The following is a 19,739-nucleotide window of genomic DNA, read 5'->3' on the forward strand; positions in this document are numbered from 1 at the left end:
TGATGGCGTAACCGCGAGGTCTGCTCTGGATGAGCAGCCTAGAGCTCTTGCAGCCCGAGTCCTGCCGGGTGCTCCGTGCTCGGTGCTCACACCGTGGCTGGGGAGCTGCGGCCCCGGGAGCTGCTCCCACCGCTCAGGCGGGCGCACCGCGGCACTGAGCTTCCCAACGGGTGGGCCGGGTGGGCATTTGCTGGTTTTTCCTGGGTCGGTGAGTTTGCTTTCTAACGTGTTGTCTTCCCTGCAGTTGTCCTGTTGGACTCGAAGGAATCGCAAGCGGAGCTGGGCTGGACCTCGCACCCATCAAACGGGGTAAGTGCGGAGGTGGGACTGTCCCTCTGTGCTGCTAGAGAGGGTCTGCCGCTCGGCGCTCAGCACGCCGGTGGAAGGGGCTGGCGGCCACGGGGTCTCCTCGGGCCGGGGGCGGGTGGGCAGCTCGGCACGAGCTGTCCTGTTGGTCAGCACCAGGCACCCCGAGGAGTGAGAAGCGAAGTACTGGTTATGGGAGGGGTACAACCAACGTGGAACAGCTCCTCAAAACGAATTTTACACTCCTGTAATCAGCAAATAGCAGCCAGTTAAGGCTTTGTGTTGTAGTTTGCACACCAGCGCGAGCTCCTGGGGGATCAGCTCAGCGCTTGGAGGAGCGCTGTGGCTGGGGTGGGATCGCCAGGAGCTCTGCCTCACGTAGGGTTTGTTTGATCAGGTCCTTGCTTTGCTGCCGGGGTCAGTCTACAGCTGCTTTCAGGAGAGTGTGTCGGGAAACTCAGAGTTGTGTTCCTTGCTGCTTTGGGTTAATTTTCCAGAGTGGAAACAAACCATTCAGAGGGAGTAGTGATAGATCCTGGAGTCATCTGTGTTGCCCAGCTGTATTTGGCAATCTTGCATAAATTTACCCCCAGAAAGAATTACTTTGGGAAGTTGCCAGGTCATCCTTAAGGCCGTGAGGGTTGAATCATCACTTCACTAATCAGAATCTCTGCTGGTAACTTTGGGGAAATACCGTTTCACTTGAAGTCTGAGGGTTTGTCCCGTTCTGGCTAAAACTTCTCCTGACAGAGAAGCTGCTGCTTGCTGTTCACAAAGATAGTTGCCCTTGTGTGATGGTGTGTCTGGCGTCGCACCTCCTTGGCCATCTTTGACTTCTCTGGGTAGCCCAGCCCCATCTGGCATTACACCCTATGGTAATGCTCTGCAGACGCACCTTCCCAGGGACAGAAAATCCAAGGCGTGTGTGGGAGATAAAAGGCTCTGGCTTCTCAGCAGATGATGTGTCCCGTTTCATATTAGACTTTGTTTTAGAAGGTCTGATGCCAGTGCCCTCTTTCTGGTTGTGTGTCTGCGTTTGCACCTCTGCAAAGGGCTCGGGTGTTAGGTGGTCCAGCAGCACCGCTGTGTTAGTACAGCTTGTGGGTTTGGCGGGCTGAGGACTTTCAGTGCCTATGATATGATGGCCTGTAGGTGGAGAGGCTTGTGGTGGTGATTTCATGCTGATCGGTGTGTTTCTGCCAGGGTGGCTGGTTCTTGCGCACGACAGCGCTCGAGCTGTTACAGTCCTTTGTATTCTTTCCCCAGTGGGAAGAAATCAGTGGCGTGGATGAGAATTACAAGCCGATACGCACGTACCAGGTCTGCAATGTCATGGAGCCAAACCAGAACAACTGGCTGCAGACAGGCTGGATTGCCAGGCGTGATGGCCAGAGGATCTTCATCGAGCTGAAGTTCACCCTGCGGGACTGCAACAGCATCCCTGGCGTGACGGGCACCTGCAAGGAGACTTTCAACCTGTACTATGTCGAGTCTGACTCCGACCTGGGCCGTAGCGTCCATGAGAGCAAGCACACCAAGATTGACACCATTGCTGCTGATGAGAGCTTCACGCAGGGGGACCTGGGTGAACGCAAGATGAAACTGAACACTGAGCTGAGGGAGATTGGGCACCTGAGCAAGAGAGGCTTCCACCTGGGCTTCCAGGACGTGGGAGCCTGCGTGGCGCTGGTCTCTGTGCGCGTCTATTACAAGAAGTGCCTCGCCACTGTGCAGAACCTGGCTGTGTTTCCGGACACGGTGGCGGAGGCGGCCTTTGCAACTTTGGTGGAAGTTAAGGGCACTTGCGTCGCTCACGCTGAAGTGGATGTGGATAATCCCCCCAGGATGCACTGCAGCGCGGAGGGCGAGTGGCTGGTCCCCATAGGGAAATGCACGTGTGGTCCCGGCTTCGAGGAGAAGGACGGGGGATGCAGAGGTAAAAGCGGCCGTCGGCGTCCTTCAGCAGTTTTTGTCTGTGTCAATCTATGTTGCTGCCAGACTGCTCGAATCTGCTTGGTGCCTGAGCGCACCTCAGACAAATGGTATTGCCTTTTGTCAGCAGTATGATTCTTTTAGTTGATTACAGCTCCCCAGCTAACAGCCAGACCTTAATTTGAAGGGTGGCAATTGGGCAAATGGGGCATGTTGCTGGTAGCTGCTCTGCAGCACGGTGTTGGCTGGGCAGATGTGCCAAAGCTCTTGAATACCATCGGGCATTTCCCACAGCTTTATCTGTAACTATAAAATTACTCTAGAACATTAATATCCCCGTTGTCATGCTTTAGACACAACTTAATAATTTGGTGACTTTACAGCTCGCAAGGTTATGTTTAATGACAGCTGTAAAAATGGATATAACCTCTACTTTAATGGGCATCTCTCTCACGAACCTGGTGCTGTGACCACTTCGATCTCGCTCTCAAAGGCAGGTGAGAGCTGGGCGTGGGATCAGCCCTGAGCGTGGGATACCAGCTGCCGTGGTCCTCCTCGGAGTGTGTGAGCCCCTGAAAGGAGAGAGGTGCTGGGCTAATGCCTCCTCCCAGGCACCTTCCCGCTTCGGGCCGTGGTCAGGACCTAGTCCCGGCTCAGCGTGGTCTCGGCGGCTCCTGTGCCGAGTCAGGTGTCAGCAGGAGCCGGCAGCGGTCCCGGCGGAGCGGAGGCTGCTCTGCGTGCGGTGCGGGGCAGCGGGTGTGCATCTCCTACCCCAGGAATGGCTGTTGTCCATCAGCACCTGGGGCTTTTCTTCTTTGAAAGGCGTAATTGGCTATCAGTTATTAACTGGCAGTGTGCGTGGCTGCCCGCTTAGCAAAGCTCCTCTGGGGCAGAGGAGAGGTCAGACCGTCAGCTGGGACGTGTGAGAGGAGGCGTTTTCTTCAGACAGCCTGAAAGACGTGCCTGAAAAGACACTTTGCTGCCTGTGCCTGGTGTCCAGGTAATACCTTGGACCTCTACCTTTTCACCTGGTAGGAAACAGATTGAGAGGAAAGTAGCTAAATAAGTCCCAAGCAGGTACAGTTCCCCCGTGTTTGAGGCGGCGTATGGTAGGAGAGTGAGCTTTTCTTGAGGAATCAGGTTTGCCCTTCAGGAGCTACTTGAGGCTTTTCAGATTTAAATTGTGCCAACGGTGCCGCCTTCCTCCAGGAGGTGGGAAGCCTTTCCAGGTGCTCCAGGTAGTGGCTATTCACTTGGTGCCCTCCATAAGAAGACCTTATTAAAACTATCGAATTGAAATCTCAGGACTGTTCATTGCTTCAGTGGCTGCATGGCAGCTTGCCATGCTTTCCCCATCTGTTTGGAGTGGGAATTTACATAGCGAGTCCCAGAAGGCTTTTACTAATGTCTCAGGTTTCTCTGTGTTGAGTTTAAATAATTCATATTCTCTAAGGAAAAATATTTGAAGTAATTTAATGGACGTAATTAAGTTTTTCCCCCCTCTCACAGAAAGCAGGTCATTAGCCACTCTCCATGGAGCAGCGTCTGATGTCTGGTCAAATATCAGAAAATAGTTTTTAAGGGTTGAAAGTTTTTGGTTCGTTTTAGAGCCCTGCATTAGCATAGTGCTAAGTGCATAACTTTAAAAGATTTCTGATGAAAGCATCCAGGGCTAAGGAAGTTCTTTGACAAGGACAAAAGCCTTCGAGCTGGAAGGCAGGTAAATTTGGTGGGAGTTTGGGGATGTTAAAACAGCCAGGTGATGGCACAGCAAATCTGGCTCTGCTATCATGGTCCCACAGCGGTGGCTTTGGAGGGCTCAGCGAGTGCGAGCTCGCTGGATCCTCCTTGCCCGTGAAACGTACTGGGCACAGTCTCTGTCACGGCTCTTGTGCCCCTGAGAGGTTGGACCCTAAGGGCCGGCCGCTTTGGGGAGTGGGGGCAGCCTGGGGGCTGATGCCTCACCCTGTGCCAGGGGTGGCTGGTGGTTCTCCAGGCTGTCTCGGGTGTTGCTTCGCAGCTCCTGGTCCTCTCCCTCATCCTTCGATCTTCTCCGAGGACTTTCTGGCTGCGCCTGCAATGTGGGACGTGCTGGTGCCTGAAGTCAGTCGCCTGTTGACCCCGCCGACCGCCGGGGTGGCTGCGTGTCCGGTGATCCCGCGGGGCCTGGCCGCCAGCTGGATCCGGGACGGATCTGGGGCGACGCTTAGGGCCAAGTGCGTGGCGCAGCTTCTTGGGTCTAAATCAAAAGGAAATCGGGCGGCAGAAACACAGAAGTTTCCGCAGGCCATCTCGCGCTGGGCGCTGCCCTCCGTCGTTGTGCTCCGAAGCCAGGGCACGTGACGGTGTCCGCCGGGGACCGGCCGGTGCCCCGGGGCTGCGCTCGCCGGGCAGAGGGGCCCGTCGAGGTCTTCGGGTGGTCTGACCCCAGCCCAGCCGGCCGGGGGTGGTGGGGGGCTTCGCGGCTGCTGGCGCCCTTGGCGCGGGGCCGGGGTCGGCGCTCGTGGGCGGCAGCGGGCAGGGCTGCGCCGTGCCTGGTGGGCAGCGCTGGTGGCGGCCGCGGCGCAGGCGCAAGGTGTGGGAGGTGCGGGCTTCTCTGCAGCAAGAACAAGCTTTGTTTCCCGCTGAACTGGCGAAGCTGTTTGAACTAAATCACAAAGCGAGTATCCCTGTAACCATGATTTAAGTGCTGAAATCATCCTGCCGCTGAGAGAACATTTGTATCCTCACACCGAAATTGGGAGAGATGAAAAAAGGCTAATAGGATTTACGGCACTGCTAATTACTGCTGCGAGAAAGCCGAGCCTTTTTGCTGTCCATCTTTCTGTATTGCACCACCTCTCTGAAGAAGCCCCAGTGTACCTGACAGTCTTCCATGGGCTTGCATGTTTCTGATGAATCATTTCAGTGATCGTTGAAATGCAGCCATCTCTAGGGTGGAACTGAGCAGCTTTAGCATCTGTTTAACATCTACTCTCAAATAAGAGGAGAGGTTCTGTCACTGTAAATACATTTAAACTGCTTTTCTTGTCTAATATATATCTCTAGCCAGATGCTGGTCTGTGCTTACTCTGATCTTAAAACCTATTTCCAGCAGATGGACGGCAGGCAAGTGGGAAGTCCTGCTGCACTGGGGATGATCACCTGTACATCCCTATTTTGTTTTTGGTAGGCTTCTCGGCACTGATGTCTCTTTACCCTTAATTTTACCAGGCATGGGCTGTGGCCCCTTCATGCCATTTACTTTGTGGTGCATTGCAATAGCTCTTGTGTAAATGAAACCATGATGTGGAGGATCTGCCTGACATTTGCTGTAAAGTTGTCTCTTTCTGCTTCATCTTTTCCATCCAATCCCTTGTAATATCTGCAAGGAGAATTTCAACAAAGCCCAAGGTTAATATTTACCAGCCAGATTTGCTGCAAATGAGACAACTTCAACCAGACGTTGAATTAATATGATGGAGACCGGTTTCCAGAAATAGCTGTCAGCCACTCTCCTTTGACAGAAACGTAAATTTGTGCTGTAGCAAAGTTTCCTTCTCAATTTGTTTCCCTCCGCTTCTGACAGCATCGGCAGGAGCCGGCTCTGCGCTGCCGTTGCACTGGGGAAGTGCCCTGTGCTCCGCTCTCCTTCGCTGGTATTGCCTGCGCGGGGCAGCCTGGCACCCTGCTCGTTCCGGTGGATGATGGCCTAATTAGCGGGCTGTATCCCTTGCAGTCATTCCCTATGCAGGAATGATGCTACTGAAACCAATTGTAGGGATGAAATAGTTTCTAGTGCTTTGTCAGGATTTTTAAATGACATTTTAAAGTGAATTTGGCGTAGGCAGCTGGACCAGGTGGCCGCAGGGACCGGGTGGCGAGGGAGGGTGATCGGGCCGGTCCCTGGCCAGTGCTGATTCTGTTTCATGGTCCAGCTGAACATGGGCGTGCATTTTTCTTCCCTTGCAGTAAGCAGCGAGTGTTGCTGCTTTCCAGGGAAGGAAAACCTTGCACAAGAAGTCACATCAGCGACTTGCTGTTTGTGGCAGCCCGTGGGCATGAGGAGCAGCCACCGATGTCCACAGTGACAGTTTGAAAAGGGGACTGACTAAAAGAAGTTTCCCCCCTTTTCTGCATTACTGAATGGATTTTTGAGCCGCATGTTGTATTCAACATGCCATGGACAGGACACAAGGAAGATTTACTGTATCTCACTTAGGGAGAAAGCTAGAGAAAATAATAGCCCTTAGATTCATTCTTTTGCACCTTTGCTTATAAAGCATGTTGGTCTTCTGGGCTCTCCTGAAAAGAAACTTCAAGGACAGAGAGGTGAAAGGTGTTGCTGCTGTGGGATTTTCCCTTTTTCCCACCCCTTTCCTGTACGTTTGTGGTAAACCAGCGCGAGTTACCAGGCTCGGCTGGGCAGATTTGCGCGCTTTGTCCCACTGTGCCAGGTATTCCTGTACGTTGCTCTTGCACAGCTAACCTGTCAGCTACTCTGCCTGTTTGCTTCTGTGGAAATGGTACTTTCTGAGGGCTGGAGGCAAGTCTTCCCACGGAGCCTTTCCCGGGAGGGCGCAGGCACGCTCTGGAGAAGGCTCCAGCGTCTCGCGAGGCTCTTGGTGCAAGACCGCATGTCTGTGTCTGGGGTGTTTTCCTCTGGCTGAAGCGGACTGTCTTCAGTCTGTACTGGGTTCACCCCTGGCAATGTCTATGGGAAGCACTTAGGGGGCTTTACAAGGCAAGCTGGCACGCCTGCTGGTCTTCAAACATAGTGATGAGATGAAAGGCACAAGTCAATGCTAATTAAAGGAAAGCAGTCTTTGCTAATGGTAACTGCTAGTGATACAAAATGTAACGCGTGCTTGACACTGTGCAGTAAGCAAGAAACGGCTTCTCTGATCTACTGTGGGATTCATCAGTGGTCTGCTGAAAAATGAAGGACACTGGACTGCAAGTCTGCTCTGCTCATCAGGCTGGGTTGCGTTATTAATGGCTGTAATTGCCTGATGAATCTAACACTGTGTGTAGTATAATTATGCTTTATGGCAGCTTATAATAGTTGCTCTTAATGAGGAGACAAGATTTGTGACAGCACAGTCTGGATTCTGTTGTGGCCCTTCGTTGTCACTGTTTTCCTAATCCGTTTTCAGCCCCCATAGTAATTCCTTACAGAACTGTGCCGGTGCAGAGGCAGCCGGCTGGGCTGCTCCCTTCTCTTCTGCCTGCCGTGGCTGGGGCTCTTGGGTCCTGCAGTTCTCCCTGGGATCGGCTCTGGCGGGTGTTTATCCTCCTCTCAAAGCCTTCCAGAGATGCCTTTGCCGCCTGCCCGGGCAGCCTGTCCTACCACCTTGCTCTCCTCGTGTCTAACGCAAATCACCCTTGCAGTCACTTAAGCTTATAGCTCCTTGTCCTAGCTCCAGTGAGCAGTGAGAACACTTCTCTCGTAGCAGACTGTGCCTCGCTACAGATATCTCAGGAAAGTCAATATTATCTTTCCTGTGCTTGGTTTCTTGAATAGTAAGGGAACAAACGGCTAAGCAAAGCCTTTGAGAAGATCATCCTGCCTGTTGAGAATAGTAGGTTTGTGGACAAAATCACAGCTGTAAATACTGTGAAATAGAGTAGTTTCTTCATTGCTTCCAGCCATTACTTGGACATAAACTTGGTCAACGTTTTGAGAAAATTTAATAGGCAGTTTTTCTGTAAAAAAGAGATTTTTGGATACAGTCCTTGGTTTTTATTTTCCAAGGGGAAGTGCTACAATAAAGAAAGTGCTTGCTTTTTAAAAAAACAGTCTTTCAGTTTGTGTCCTGTTGTACCTCCCCTTTTTAGTGCTTGCCTTTTTGCTGCTGAGCATCACAAGCTGAATGTGGGGAGAGGGATCGCTCTGGTGTCGGACCCGTTCATTTTACGCTCGTCCATTGAGACTGCTACGACAAGTGCCTTTGCCTGGCTACCGGTATCAGACAGCAGCGTCCCTCAGGAGAGGGAAATGCAGTCACTCGGTTCCAGTGTCCGCGGTGGGGAGGCAGGCAGAGACGCAGGTAGAGAGGGGGCTGCGCCAAGGGCAGGAGCCGCAGGCTGTTTTGGCAAAGGAGCGTGTGCCTGTGCCTCCTGGGCTGAGTTTCTGCTCGGGAGCCGGCGATGCGCGGGCTGGGGGTTCTGTGGGGTCATGGGCAGCGGGCAGCTCCTGCCTGGGGAGCAGCAGTGCATGGCAGCACCCTTCTGCCTGCACCACGCTGCCAGGCTGGGCTGGTGCCTCCCGGGGGTGATGGTGCCTTTCCTTCTGCCAGTGAATTGCAGACATCAACTTTAAAAAAATGAAAAAGAAAAAAGAAGTGCCAAAGCAGTGGCCTAGCCCCGGGAGCTCCTGACACCATCTTTCTCCTGATGACAGCAAATGGTGAGCGAGGCTTGCGTCCTTGCGAGTCTCAAGGGCTGCATGGCTGCCTTGCGCATCAGCAGCTCTCTGCTGCGAGGGGCCGGTGGGCAGCGATGCTCCTGCTGCGGCTGGCGGCTCGGCGGGACGTGTAAGAGCAGTCTCTGGGTGCAGGCAAAGGCTGTGCTCCCGGCGGTCTGGGGAGAGCCTCTGGGGTGGAAATGCAAGGCTTTAGACCAACCTGTGTCCCTCCTGTTGTTCTGGGAATTGGCCCCTTCATTTACCTGGTAGCAAAGATGGACGAAGGAAAGCGCCTGGAGACTTCCTGAGCAGGCTACCTCCTTCTGGAAGATGTTTTTGGAAATCGAGCGCACGTGTGCTCTGCTGAGCGAAAATTTGGGGCAGGAGTGGGAAGTGGTATTGGCAAGATGCTTTCCTGTGCGTCGCATGTGTCCCATCAAGGCATCATGTCACTACAGTGTCCTTAGAGGCAAAATAAATAGTTCAGTTGAAAGTTAGAGGAATTTAGAATAATAAATTACACCATTTTGTCATTTAGTGCAAAGACACCTCCTGAAGCCTAAGGTCTGCTTGTCCATTTAAATACAAAAAAGAAGGATCCAAATGTACAGCGCTTGGGGCTTTTGATTTGTTTCATCTTTTATACATCAGCTTGCAAACCTGTATGTGCTTCTGGAGTTTATTTTATCTTCTGACTGATGCTTGAGTATTATGCATAATAAGTTTATTTTCTCTCCTGGGATTCTGTAAGTTGCACAAAGCACCAGGTTTTACTTTCATCACTGATGCAGCCACCGGCATCCTGCAGACAGATACTGCACTCGCAGGGCTGGTGCTGATGTGCAGGTTTAGCAGCCCTTGTCAGGGCTGGAGCCAGGCACACCGTGGCTGCCCTGGGTGGTAGTGGGATGGGAAACAGGGGCTACATATCAAGTGGGGGCTGTGGGAGTAAATCTGTGCCTGTTGCTGAAGGAATAATCACTGAGGATATTTACACTTCAGTTTCCTTTCTGAATTATGGTTTGGCTTTCTCCTCTTGGGTCTTGTGGCTGGAGCACCTTTGTGACCTGGGCAAAGTGACAGTTTGAAGGCATGGAGAACTTTGTACTAAATGAATTTGGAGTATCTACCTCCCTCTGCCCAGTAGCGGTAGCCTCTGCGGTAGCTGTAATGCCTTATGGTAGATACTGCTTTCCATCAGTGATGCATATGAAACGCCCATGTAAAATATGCTTTCTCTTCAGTCTCTTTTTGGAGTAATGATCAAGCTTGGAGATATTTATTATTCGGGATTGCATATTATATTGCTGCTTTACGGTGTGTCTGAAATAATTATGGCTATGGAAATTGTGGCAGAGCCAGACACAAATTACTCTATGACACTCAATTTAAAGCGAACTACTCAGAAAATTACAAGCATCACAATTCGTTTGCAGAATTCTTGTCAGGCTTAAGCTTATAGATACCTGGCTGGTAGATGGACATGCTGGTTATTCTCTTGAAATACAGGGGGAAACATATCTTGCCCATGGCTAAGGGAGGTTGTGTGCGATAAAGCACTTGGCAGGAGTAGGGTGCGTTGGAGGCGCAGGTCAGTCAGTCCTTTGCAGGGAATCATTTGGTAGATACATTAGGGAACCGAAAGAGACAACAGTAAATTGCAGTTGGCTCAGTGGATGTGCCTACTTTAGTGTGTCCTTGAGTAACATTCCTGCATAAATAGCAATGAGGTTCTGTTCGGTACTGCTGTAGCACTGACTTCAAGCAAATGCGTTCTTTTAGCTATTTCAAGACTGTCTTACTAAATATTCTTGGGTATTTAATTTTCTTCTGGACTAAATCACTAAATGTAATTTCAGCTGTTAAGAGCTCATTGTTGGAGATGCACAAAGATCTCCAGCCTCTGGACGTAGGTTTTCATTTCAGTGCTCTTTAATTTTTGCCCTTCTTAAATATTTTGTAGAGTAGCATTGTCCTAAAGGTTTCAGACATGCTGGGAATGTGTTGGACTGTAGGCTGCTGAAAAGTATTACTGAAAACCAGTTATTAAAAAACAAAAAAAAGTTTGCGGAAGACGAGCTGCCTTTGGATTTTCTTGAGTGGTACAGCCTGAAATATTCGTCCTGGCAGGCAGAGCACCTCCAAGAGGAGCTGGAGACCCGATCCAGTGCTCGTATCGATCGCTCTCTCGCACTGACTTTGTCCTTGCGCAGGTATGGAGATTGGACATGATTTCTTCCCCTTCCTCACAGTGGGGCTCTGCAGCGGCATTGCTCTCTGCCTGCAAATATTGATTACAGTTTTTGCAATAAGGCAAGGCAAGATTGCAAACCCAGCATGTAAGGGGAAGACAGGAGCCTCTCTATTACCCGAGGACATTTGTTGACAAGGCTCTTTGACCAGCTCGATACACCACCGAAACTCTGTTCTGTCAGTGTGTTTTGCACAAGGTGCCCTGTCTGGTTTTGGGCAACCTGTCCTTGTCTGCGGGCGCTCGCTGGCAGCCATCCTTCTGGGGTGCCTGCTCCGATGCTGATCTTTCTGTTCCTCCTTGGGGCCTGCTGCCCTGTCCCTCCTGCTGTGCTGGTCTGAAGCACCTCTCAAGTGTTGACGAAGTGTTTGAAACGTAATGAACAGTGACTTCCTTGGCCTGATCATGAAATTAAGGTGGATGGAGGCTGGATGTGCCAGCCTGGTCCGGCGAGGGGTCCGCGGTTAGGAATAGCTCCTGTGAGAGACGCGTTGAGAACGACTTCATGTGTTACGCGATGCGGTGCGTGGCGTGCGCCATTCACTGGCGGCCCGTGTCGTGCATGGGGAGCGGAGGATTTCTTCCCCTCGGTGCTCGAAGGGGCTGGCACGGACCTTTAGTGGGCCTCAAGGTACGTCGGTCCCAGGAGCAGACCCCTCTGTGCTCCTGGGGTAAGCCCTGCGTGCACCAGGCACAGGCCTGCCCTGTCCCGCTGGGGGTGGGGGGCTCTGCGGGGGACTGGCGTGCAATTAACATTTCTCAAGTAAAACTGGACTGCTGCGTCGGAAGGGAGGACCCCGGGAAGAGTGACCCTGGGGCCTGGAGGGAGACTCCAGCGGCAGCCCGGGGAGGTGTGAGTGAGGAGGGGACGGGGAGGGGGATCCCGCCTGCCTGCTCCGGATCCTGCCTGCATTGGGCAGACCTGCCCGCGGGAAGGTCTCAGAGGAGCCGCCCTGACCGGGGAGGGGTGGTTTCCAGTCTGGACACCGACGAATCTGAGACCTTAGTAAGTATGGTGTAGAGTTTTGTCTTGTATTTTTTTTTTTTCCTCATCCTATTTTGATGGTTGCAATTGCAAGTTTGACCATGGCGAGGTGAGGGTTGGATGCAAGTCTAATTGCTCGGGGGGCCCAGTGCTCCGAGTCTGCCCTTCGCCAGGAGGGACTGTCGGTCTGCCGGGGTGCCTCGACCCCTGGGTGCTGTAATGGTTCTCGCTGCGGCACCCCCTCAGTGCCGGCTGCTTGTTTCCCCTAGCTGCTCTCTTTCCTAAATAGCATTTTTATGAATGCCTACTTCAGCAGAGAAAATTAACACACGTTAAAAGCAGATGAACTTTGTCAAATACAATTTCATGACAAAAAATGGAAAGGAATTGATTTTGGAAGACAACCAAGTTGTAGTGTTAATTATAAATGACTGTATAGGCGTTTTGAGTGAAACTGCAGGCGTTATTGATTCATGCGGGCACGCACGCGGCTCTTCCGCTATCTGCAGGAGTTCAGCAACATGAAGAAGTTCAATAGTGCTAACGCAGGCAGTGTCCTTCGTGGTTTTTTTCCTTTCTTCGAAGATATCTGCAAGGTTTGTGGGTCAACAAGCTGACCTGCAACAGTTTGGGGAGGAAAAAAAGAAAGGCAGAACCCATCAAAAGTATTAAGACTAAATGCTGAGGAGGGTGTAAACAAACCAACAAACTCTGATATGAAGAAAATGATACCAGACAGCAAGGAGGGGTAAGCGTGCCTATGACGTGCGTTGCTGGAGCTCGTTGCTGAGACAGCAGATGCCTTCCACAGCCAGCAAGGGGTTTATCCTGCTCATGGCCAGAGGAGCGGACCCAAGGCCGTGGTCTTTGCCAGGCGCTGACGCTAGCGCGGCTGTGCTTGCGCAGAGTTGCGGCTGCGCTGCGTGCCCCTTCCCGTCCCCTTTGCCTGGCAGCGGGGTTGTTGCCGGACCCTTTGACTGCCCCGGGCTGGGTATCGTGCCTCAGCATGGTCGCTCTTAACAGAATCGTTAATAACATTTTCACAAGGAAGCGGCATCTCCGTTGTGTGGTGCGGGTCTGGGGCCTGGGTGCGAGAGCCGTGGTGGTCCGTACCCACATCCAGGTCCAGGAGGGGAAGGGGGTCATGGCCAAAGGCGAGAGAGGAGGCTGTGCTGGTGTCTGTCACTGGTTTTATGCGGGTGGGCTGAGAAGCGCAGACCCAGAGCGGCATCCTGAAATGGTCTTTAAAAGGGTCCTCCTGAACTGCACCCGGGGTGGGATCTTCAGGCGAGTCCTTCTCTGTCTGTGGCATAGCGCGGTGTGACTGGAGAAGCGGAGAAGAGAACATGTGCAAGCACATGGGTTTTTTTTCCGGCTATGGAGACGGGCAGGAAGTACGTTTGATGGGTTTTGTCTCATTTTTGTATTAGCATTAACATGAAGTTGTCTGGGTCAAGTAGCTTTATCCTAAATCCATGATATGAAGCAATTTCAGCCTAGTATTTAATCTTCCATTTGTGCTCATTCTCCTAATATTTTATGCTCAGCTTCAGTATTTACTTAGGTCTCGGCCCCTTCCTCTCTGCAAAATGATGAACACTCTTTAATTAGAAGAGACTTGTAAGCCGCAGGAAATGGATTTTTGGTTTTACTGCACCCTGCGATGCGTCTGGGGTAGTGTTGGTGAATGCTCCTGTACTGATGCTCGCATTTGTCTATTGAAACCCACTGCGCAATTTATGAAACGTTTTGCAGCTGATGCAGCTACGCTGTGCAGAGCAGTCGGGCGCTCGCACAAGCTTGGGGAAGGACAGACGGCTTTAATGCCTCAGCTGGCAGCGGGATCAACACCAGGTACAGGTGCAGGAAAAGTCACATCAGACTCGGCTGAAGGGCCAAGAGTCACGTAGCCAGGACGGAGCTGGAGAGCCTCTGCTCCGGATTCCTTTGTGGAAGTAGAATTTGCTTCTGCAGCGTGTCCATCACAGGCACCGGAGGGATCCTTCCCTTCTTCCCGCTGCTGCTGACACCTGCAGCTTCTCCCCCAAGGGCACAGCCACGGCAACGTGGTCCCCAGCCGCGCAGTCCCCAGGGCGGGTGGCAGAGGGTGAATTTTCTTTAAACTTGCCGAGTTACAGGATTGCACCTTGGCTCACTCACCCAGGCTGTCTGCTCTTTTAAAGAAGATTGTCTTTTCCCTAGGAGGCAAGTTGCTGCCAATGCAATTAGTCAGAGACGTGCTGCTCGGCTCTGCTCTCAATAAGATTGCATGTGGAAGCCGTGGGTCTGTGGGGAGGGGGAGTGCTCTCTGGACAGTAGCTTTGGATTGAGCTTATCTGCTCCGTGGGAGAACGCTAGCAGGAGCAGTGCCTGTCCAAGAGGCTGCTGGAATAGGATTCAGTCTTTGCTCTCATTTGGTTAAAAGCCAGTTTTTTTCTTTGTCTGTGTAAACCAACATGCAGAGCATTTGCGGAGGAAAGCTGTGAATCCTTAAGGGTCAACTTCTGTCTTTAGTTGTGCAGTCAGTGCACTGGTGGGACCTCCAGAGACCCGAGTCCTGTTCTTGGTTCTATTTGTCTTGTATGACTTTGTGCAAATCGTACAGTTGTTCTGTTCCAGTTTCCTGCTTGTCAGTATGGTTAATGTTTCCATACTTAAAAAAGAAAACAGAGGCTAACTTAATTGTTTGAGATACCCATCACTGCAACAGTTGACTATCGTAAGTGCACAACGTAAAAGGCTGCTGACCAGCTAGTAAATACTGCCAGGGTGATTAATACCTTCATTTTACTGCTGCATGCAAAATCTTGGCCATGCTTCACTTTAACAGTGACTACGATCAACCCTGAAGCTTACACAGCCTGTGTCCTGCAGTTGGGTTGTCCTACTTGATGCACTTAGTGAGTCACTTTTAATCACTGTTCATCGATTAACAAGATAAAGCTGCTGAAACTCCGATGCCCTTTTGCAGATTAATCGGGATCTCTTCTGCCATTTTTTAAGCCAAAACTTGAACACGCAGCTAACTGGCTTAGAAAATGTTGAGATTCTTGCTGGTGAAGGAAAAGCTTTGGCATCCTAGAAGCTGTGACTCCGAGTCCCTGGCTGGAGAGGAAGGTTATGCCTAGGAGCCGCTGGCGGAAAAATGTGGTTGGCAGGCTTCATGGTGCTGTGAGATGGAGATGTCTGAACTGCTTGGGAGGGAAAATTAAAGCTGTCCCATGCCAGTTGAGTAGGAAACCATGCATTTTTCAATTCTGCATCCTCAATTGCCCCTGCTCTCCCTATGGCACAGACTGGGCATGAGAGAGGACGTTGCCTTCTCTCGATAGAGCCATCCGCTCTTGTCCGAGGAGCTGTGGCAGATGAGTCGGTAAGAAAAACCCTTCCCGTGGGTGCATCATGCCGGGTAATCTGCCAAGCTGCAGCACAAATCAATGTTGCTTGTTCTGCTACTAGTTTGATCGTGTGTGCGTACAGTGTTATATCAAGGAGGGAACATGTGCTCTCTCTGTCAGTGAAATGAATAAGGCACGCCTCGTGAACAGGGAGTAGCTTGTGTGGGCAGCAATGATGGAGCTGGAGAGAGGCAATTAATCTGTCTGACCCATCCAGCTGCTTCTCTTTGGCTCTAGGAGAATGCATTATTGAATTTTATTGTTTAATAATTAAGTTGAGGTAGTACCAGAGGACAAGGAATAGGATAGAAAATAGGATACAAAAAAGAGAATTTCATCCTATAAATTAATGGCCTGATCTCTTGAGAGCTGTCACATACCCACTGCAAAAATGAGCACTGTGAAATAACAGGGACACCTAAACCAGCTGGGGACCAAGAAAAACACTTGTAGGATGAGGTGGAAGAGGGTGGGAGTTTATCTGAGAAAAGAAACGGAGAGGCACACATGATGCATCACATGTGCTGGGGTGCTTTTGTTCTTCTGAAGTGTAAGATTCAGACAACCAAGAAACAAAATTAAAAAGTAAGCCCATCAGCTGAGCTGTGCCCAGGCTCCTTGCGGGACACACTCACGCAGGGTCATGGTGCCTGTGTTTCTGAGAAATGCAAATTGAGGCATTCTGTACAGTTATTAACTGACATACCTTCTGACAGACACTTGTGTAAACTTACTTCTAGCTATTAAAAACCAGGGAGGATCAGCCTGAATAATGCTTCTAATGGAAAACATTCAGTTTCCTACGAGGAGATGTCAAACTTATGTGACTGTGAGACTCGCCGTTAAATGCGAGGAATGGCGGCAGCATGCTCTGGGTTTAGTGCTCAGGTCCCATCAAGTTTGTGAACAAGATTGATTTTTCTGTTCTGCCTGACAGAGGGTGCGAGCAGGGATCTCGCACCAGCGTTCAGGCTTTGATGGTGTAACGAGATAGGCTTCTCCCCACGGGGAGGGATGAGTTTGAGCTGGTGCCGCAGCAGATGGAGGCTGCAACTGATGGGCAGCACCAAAGCCCACGAGCCCCCGTCCCGTCCCGGCTCTGCTTTCAGGGCACACGTCTCCCCGCGTCCTCCAGCCGCTGGGAGAAGGGCCGGTTCTGTGGCAGCGCGAGTCCCGGCTCTGGGACCGCGCTCGGGTCACCGCTCTGCAGAGCCGGGAGGAGATGCTTGAGTGTTTGGGGAAGCTCAAACCTTGTCCCCAGCGTGCGGGGACTGCGGCATCTGGGGGTCTGCCAATTGTCTGCCTCTTCGGGATGGGCGCAGCACGTGTTCGGCTCGCTCTCGGTGGCTCTTTCAGCAGAGTCCCCCAAGTGCTCGATGCTCGTGCTGGGTTTCTCTGTTGAAATCTGGCTGCTGCCTCTGTTGGGGTAGGATGCGCTCTCGGGCTTCCGCTCTCTGGAAGTGACTGTGCCCTCCGTGTGTGGGGTGTTGGGATCACTAGTGGGCTACTGGTGATATTTCTGCCCTGTGTTGTGGTCAGTGCTGCCTAATTAAAGCAAAAAGCAAACTATGTCTCCATTGTGTGAGTGTAACATTAGTTTTGGTTTGGTTTCTCAGATGTAAGGAGGAAGCTGGAAGTTTTGGGAGTAATTTAAACATTTGCTAGTTTTTCCTGTTTTATCTAGCACCCTAGGTAGGGAGTGACATTTACTATGTATTGTGGCTCACTGTCTTAATCTTACTTCTCTGTTGTGTTTGTCAAGCCCATGCTTTTAAAGGTTAGTTTTATCCGGTATCGGAGGCGTGCAGACTGTGAGATAGGGGAGGTGAATACAGAACCGCAGGCTCTCCAGTCCCATACTGGCAGCAGCTGTTGCCGAGAGCTTGCAAGATCAAGGAGCAAATGTCAATTCTTCTTCCTAGAAACGCATGTTTTCCTAGAAATCCCTCCTCCAGCGCCTCTCGGGAGAGGATGCTCCAGCTGTCCAGCAGGCAGTGACAGCCGGTGAAGGTGTCTGGGCTCCCCTTGCAGCCAGTGAGAGCAACGAGGGCTCCTGGCACGGGATCATCTCACCCAGTGCCAACATCGCAGGCAGGTCAGGCAGACGAGAAATGCCTGCATGTCTCCGGTGACTGCTGCGGGGTCCCGATGTCCAGCTCGGTCATCAGCTCAGCTGGCCAGAGCCCACCGATGAGGCTGCCCTTCGTGTCTGGGTGACCGCAGCGTGCCCTGAAATGCTTTGTCTTGTCCAGTTCAGCCAGGAACCACAGCCAAGAGGAGCCCAGAAATAATCTGCTGGGTTTGGTTCCCTCAGTTTTTAAAAGTTTTGGGTTTTTTTAATTCTCCATTTTAACAATTGAACTCTTGAGTTTTGCTATGGAAATGTAATGTTGAGTCCACATCAGTTGGAAAGTTGCAATTTCCATTCCAGTTACAAGGAAGTCTCTCTTCATTACTTGGGCATGACTGGAATGGGCTTGAGGAGGCCAAATCTGTTGCTTTCTGCAGGCTTTGCTTGTGTTGGGTGGCAAGACAGCACAAGATCTTGTCTGGCAAAGAGCAAGGTTTTTAGGCAGCTCTTGAAAGGCTGTATCTGTTATGTAAGAAAAGCAAAAATCTCATGTGTGATGCTGCTCTCAGCTCTGCCAAGCTGCTGTCTGTCGTGTGCCGGTGGCCAGGGAATGAAGGGACCGCTGGGAGTACAAACCTCAGCCACGCTGCTGTGGTCCCTCCCCGTGTGTGACTGCAGGGCACTGAATTTCTAAAGGCCTTGTGGTAGGTGAAATAACCTCCCCTTAAACGTTCCCCCATTTTCAGCATCCCAGGGAAGGATTCTCCCTGCCCTGTGCTATGTCTAGTGCTTTGTCCTCAGATCACAGCTGTAGCTGCCAGCTTTATATCATGCTAAAAATTAATGAACCAGAGTGCACTGGAATAATCTGCTTTAAAAGGAACAGTCTCAGCAGCCAACTCCTTAAAAATGATAAGAGAGGGGACTGCGTTACTGGAGCTGTTCATCTAGGAACTTTACAAGTGATTAAGTTTAAATATTCAGGGAGCTGATGAAGGGATAGCAGACAGCAGCATCGCATCAAGAAGATGAAGCAGCCAAGCAAAACGTGAGTGCTTCTGTTTGGCTTGAAATCCAGCTGAGACAAACTCCTGCCCCTCGGGCTGGCCTTGCTGGGGGTCACCTCTCAGCGTGGAGGGGACCCCTGTGCCAGCCGGCAGGAGCGTGCACTGGGCACACCTGCCCCATCCCTTACTGCTGGGGACACCCAGCAATGCCAGGCACACATTTGTGTGCAGGCTGCTTCCTTTTCAGATGTTTTAAGGTCAAACTGAGACTGTTGCAAACTGCTTTATGGAGTTTTGCAGCCTTTGTTGTTGTTTTCATGAAGCGATAAGTCTTTCATAGCTTCTGGGTGTCCTTCTAGGAGTATTGCTTGTAGGCTGCGTGCTGCTGGTAGTAAAGATCAAGCAAATCCTTGACCGGTGTGCGAATTACTTGTTTGTGTATCAAAGGTGCTTCTCAAAGTATTAAGGGAAGCCTGTGTATGACTTATAAAAGAAAATTTATACTACTGTTTAACTTCAGCGCATACCTCGCTGTCCACAGTGACTGCTGTATAATCCACAATGATAAAGCTGTAGCTGCCAGTGACATGGCCTTGTGACTTGGGTTTGTGTATGAAGCTCTGGTGACTGATGAGGTCTCCGACTTCCCTGTTTTCAATATTCCTCTCCTTTTGGGGTTGTTGCTGAGTCTTGCTGTGGCTCCCGTGTCATTTCTGCTCTGCTCACCTGACTCTAAACCCTAAGCCATGTGTTTTCCATATCCTGCATCTTTCCGTAGCCACCTTGTCCCCCATGTCCCTTCAGAACCTCCAGCTCCCTTTGCACGTTGCCCCAGCCGTCTGGATGTCTGACCATTCCTCCAGCTCCTCCCCAGCCCCTTGAAAGAGTCCCCCAGCCTGGAGGTCAGTGCAGAGCTACAGCATCTAAATGTCTCTTCTGGGTCAAACCAAAGGCACATCTCCCTTGGTGCCAGGATCATGCAGGTGCTCAGGGAAAGCAGCCTGGAGGCTGAGATCTGCTGGCCAGTGGCAGGCAAAGGATGACCCAAGAAACGGGGAAATGCAGTCATCAAACGTGTCTCCCATTCACCTTGTGGTGTTCCTCCCATAACTGCCTCTCTCTGTCTTTTCAGCTTGCCTTCCTGGATTTTACAAGCTTTCCCTCCGTCTCCCTCTCTGCTCTCCTTGCCCTGAGCACAGCTTCACGCATGAGGAAGCCTCCACGTTCTGTTCGTGCCAGAAGAACTACTCCAGGTCTCCGTCAGACCCACCATCTGCCTCCTGCACACGTACGTCTCACTGAAACGGCAGCTCTTTGTAAAGCGTTGAAACGGGGATCCAGACACTGTGTCCGTCCCGCGGCGCAGAGCCGAGCAGATGCCCGGGAGGCTGTCCGAGCCTGTCC

The 19,739-nt window shown here is 51.4% G+C and overlaps 1 protein-coding gene across 1 annotated transcript in view; it reads left to right on the forward strand.

Annotated features, from left to right (window-relative positions):
• Positions 1-252: 252 nt before the first annotated feature.
• EPHA10 (EPH receptor A10) overlaps positions 253-19,739 on the forward strand; it is a 42,521-nt gene continuing 23,034 nt past the window's right edge. Inside the window, exons 1-3 of the mRNA XM_049821219.1 lie at positions 253-309; positions 1,573-2,242; positions 19,468-19,623. Coding sequence (XP_049677176.1) covers positions 1,639-2,242; positions 19,468-19,623 — 760 coding nt within the window. The 5' untranslated portion in view covers positions 253-309; positions 1,573-1,638. The remainder of the gene's footprint in view (positions 310-1,572; positions 2,243-19,467; positions 19,624-19,739) is intronic.

Source organism: Accipiter gentilis, chromosome 17 (assembly GCF_929443795.1).
Source record: "Accipiter gentilis chromosome 17, bAccGen1.1, whole genome shotgun sequence".
Lineage (NCBI taxonomy): Eukaryota > Metazoa > Chordata > Aves > Accipitriformes > Accipitridae > Astur > Astur gentilis.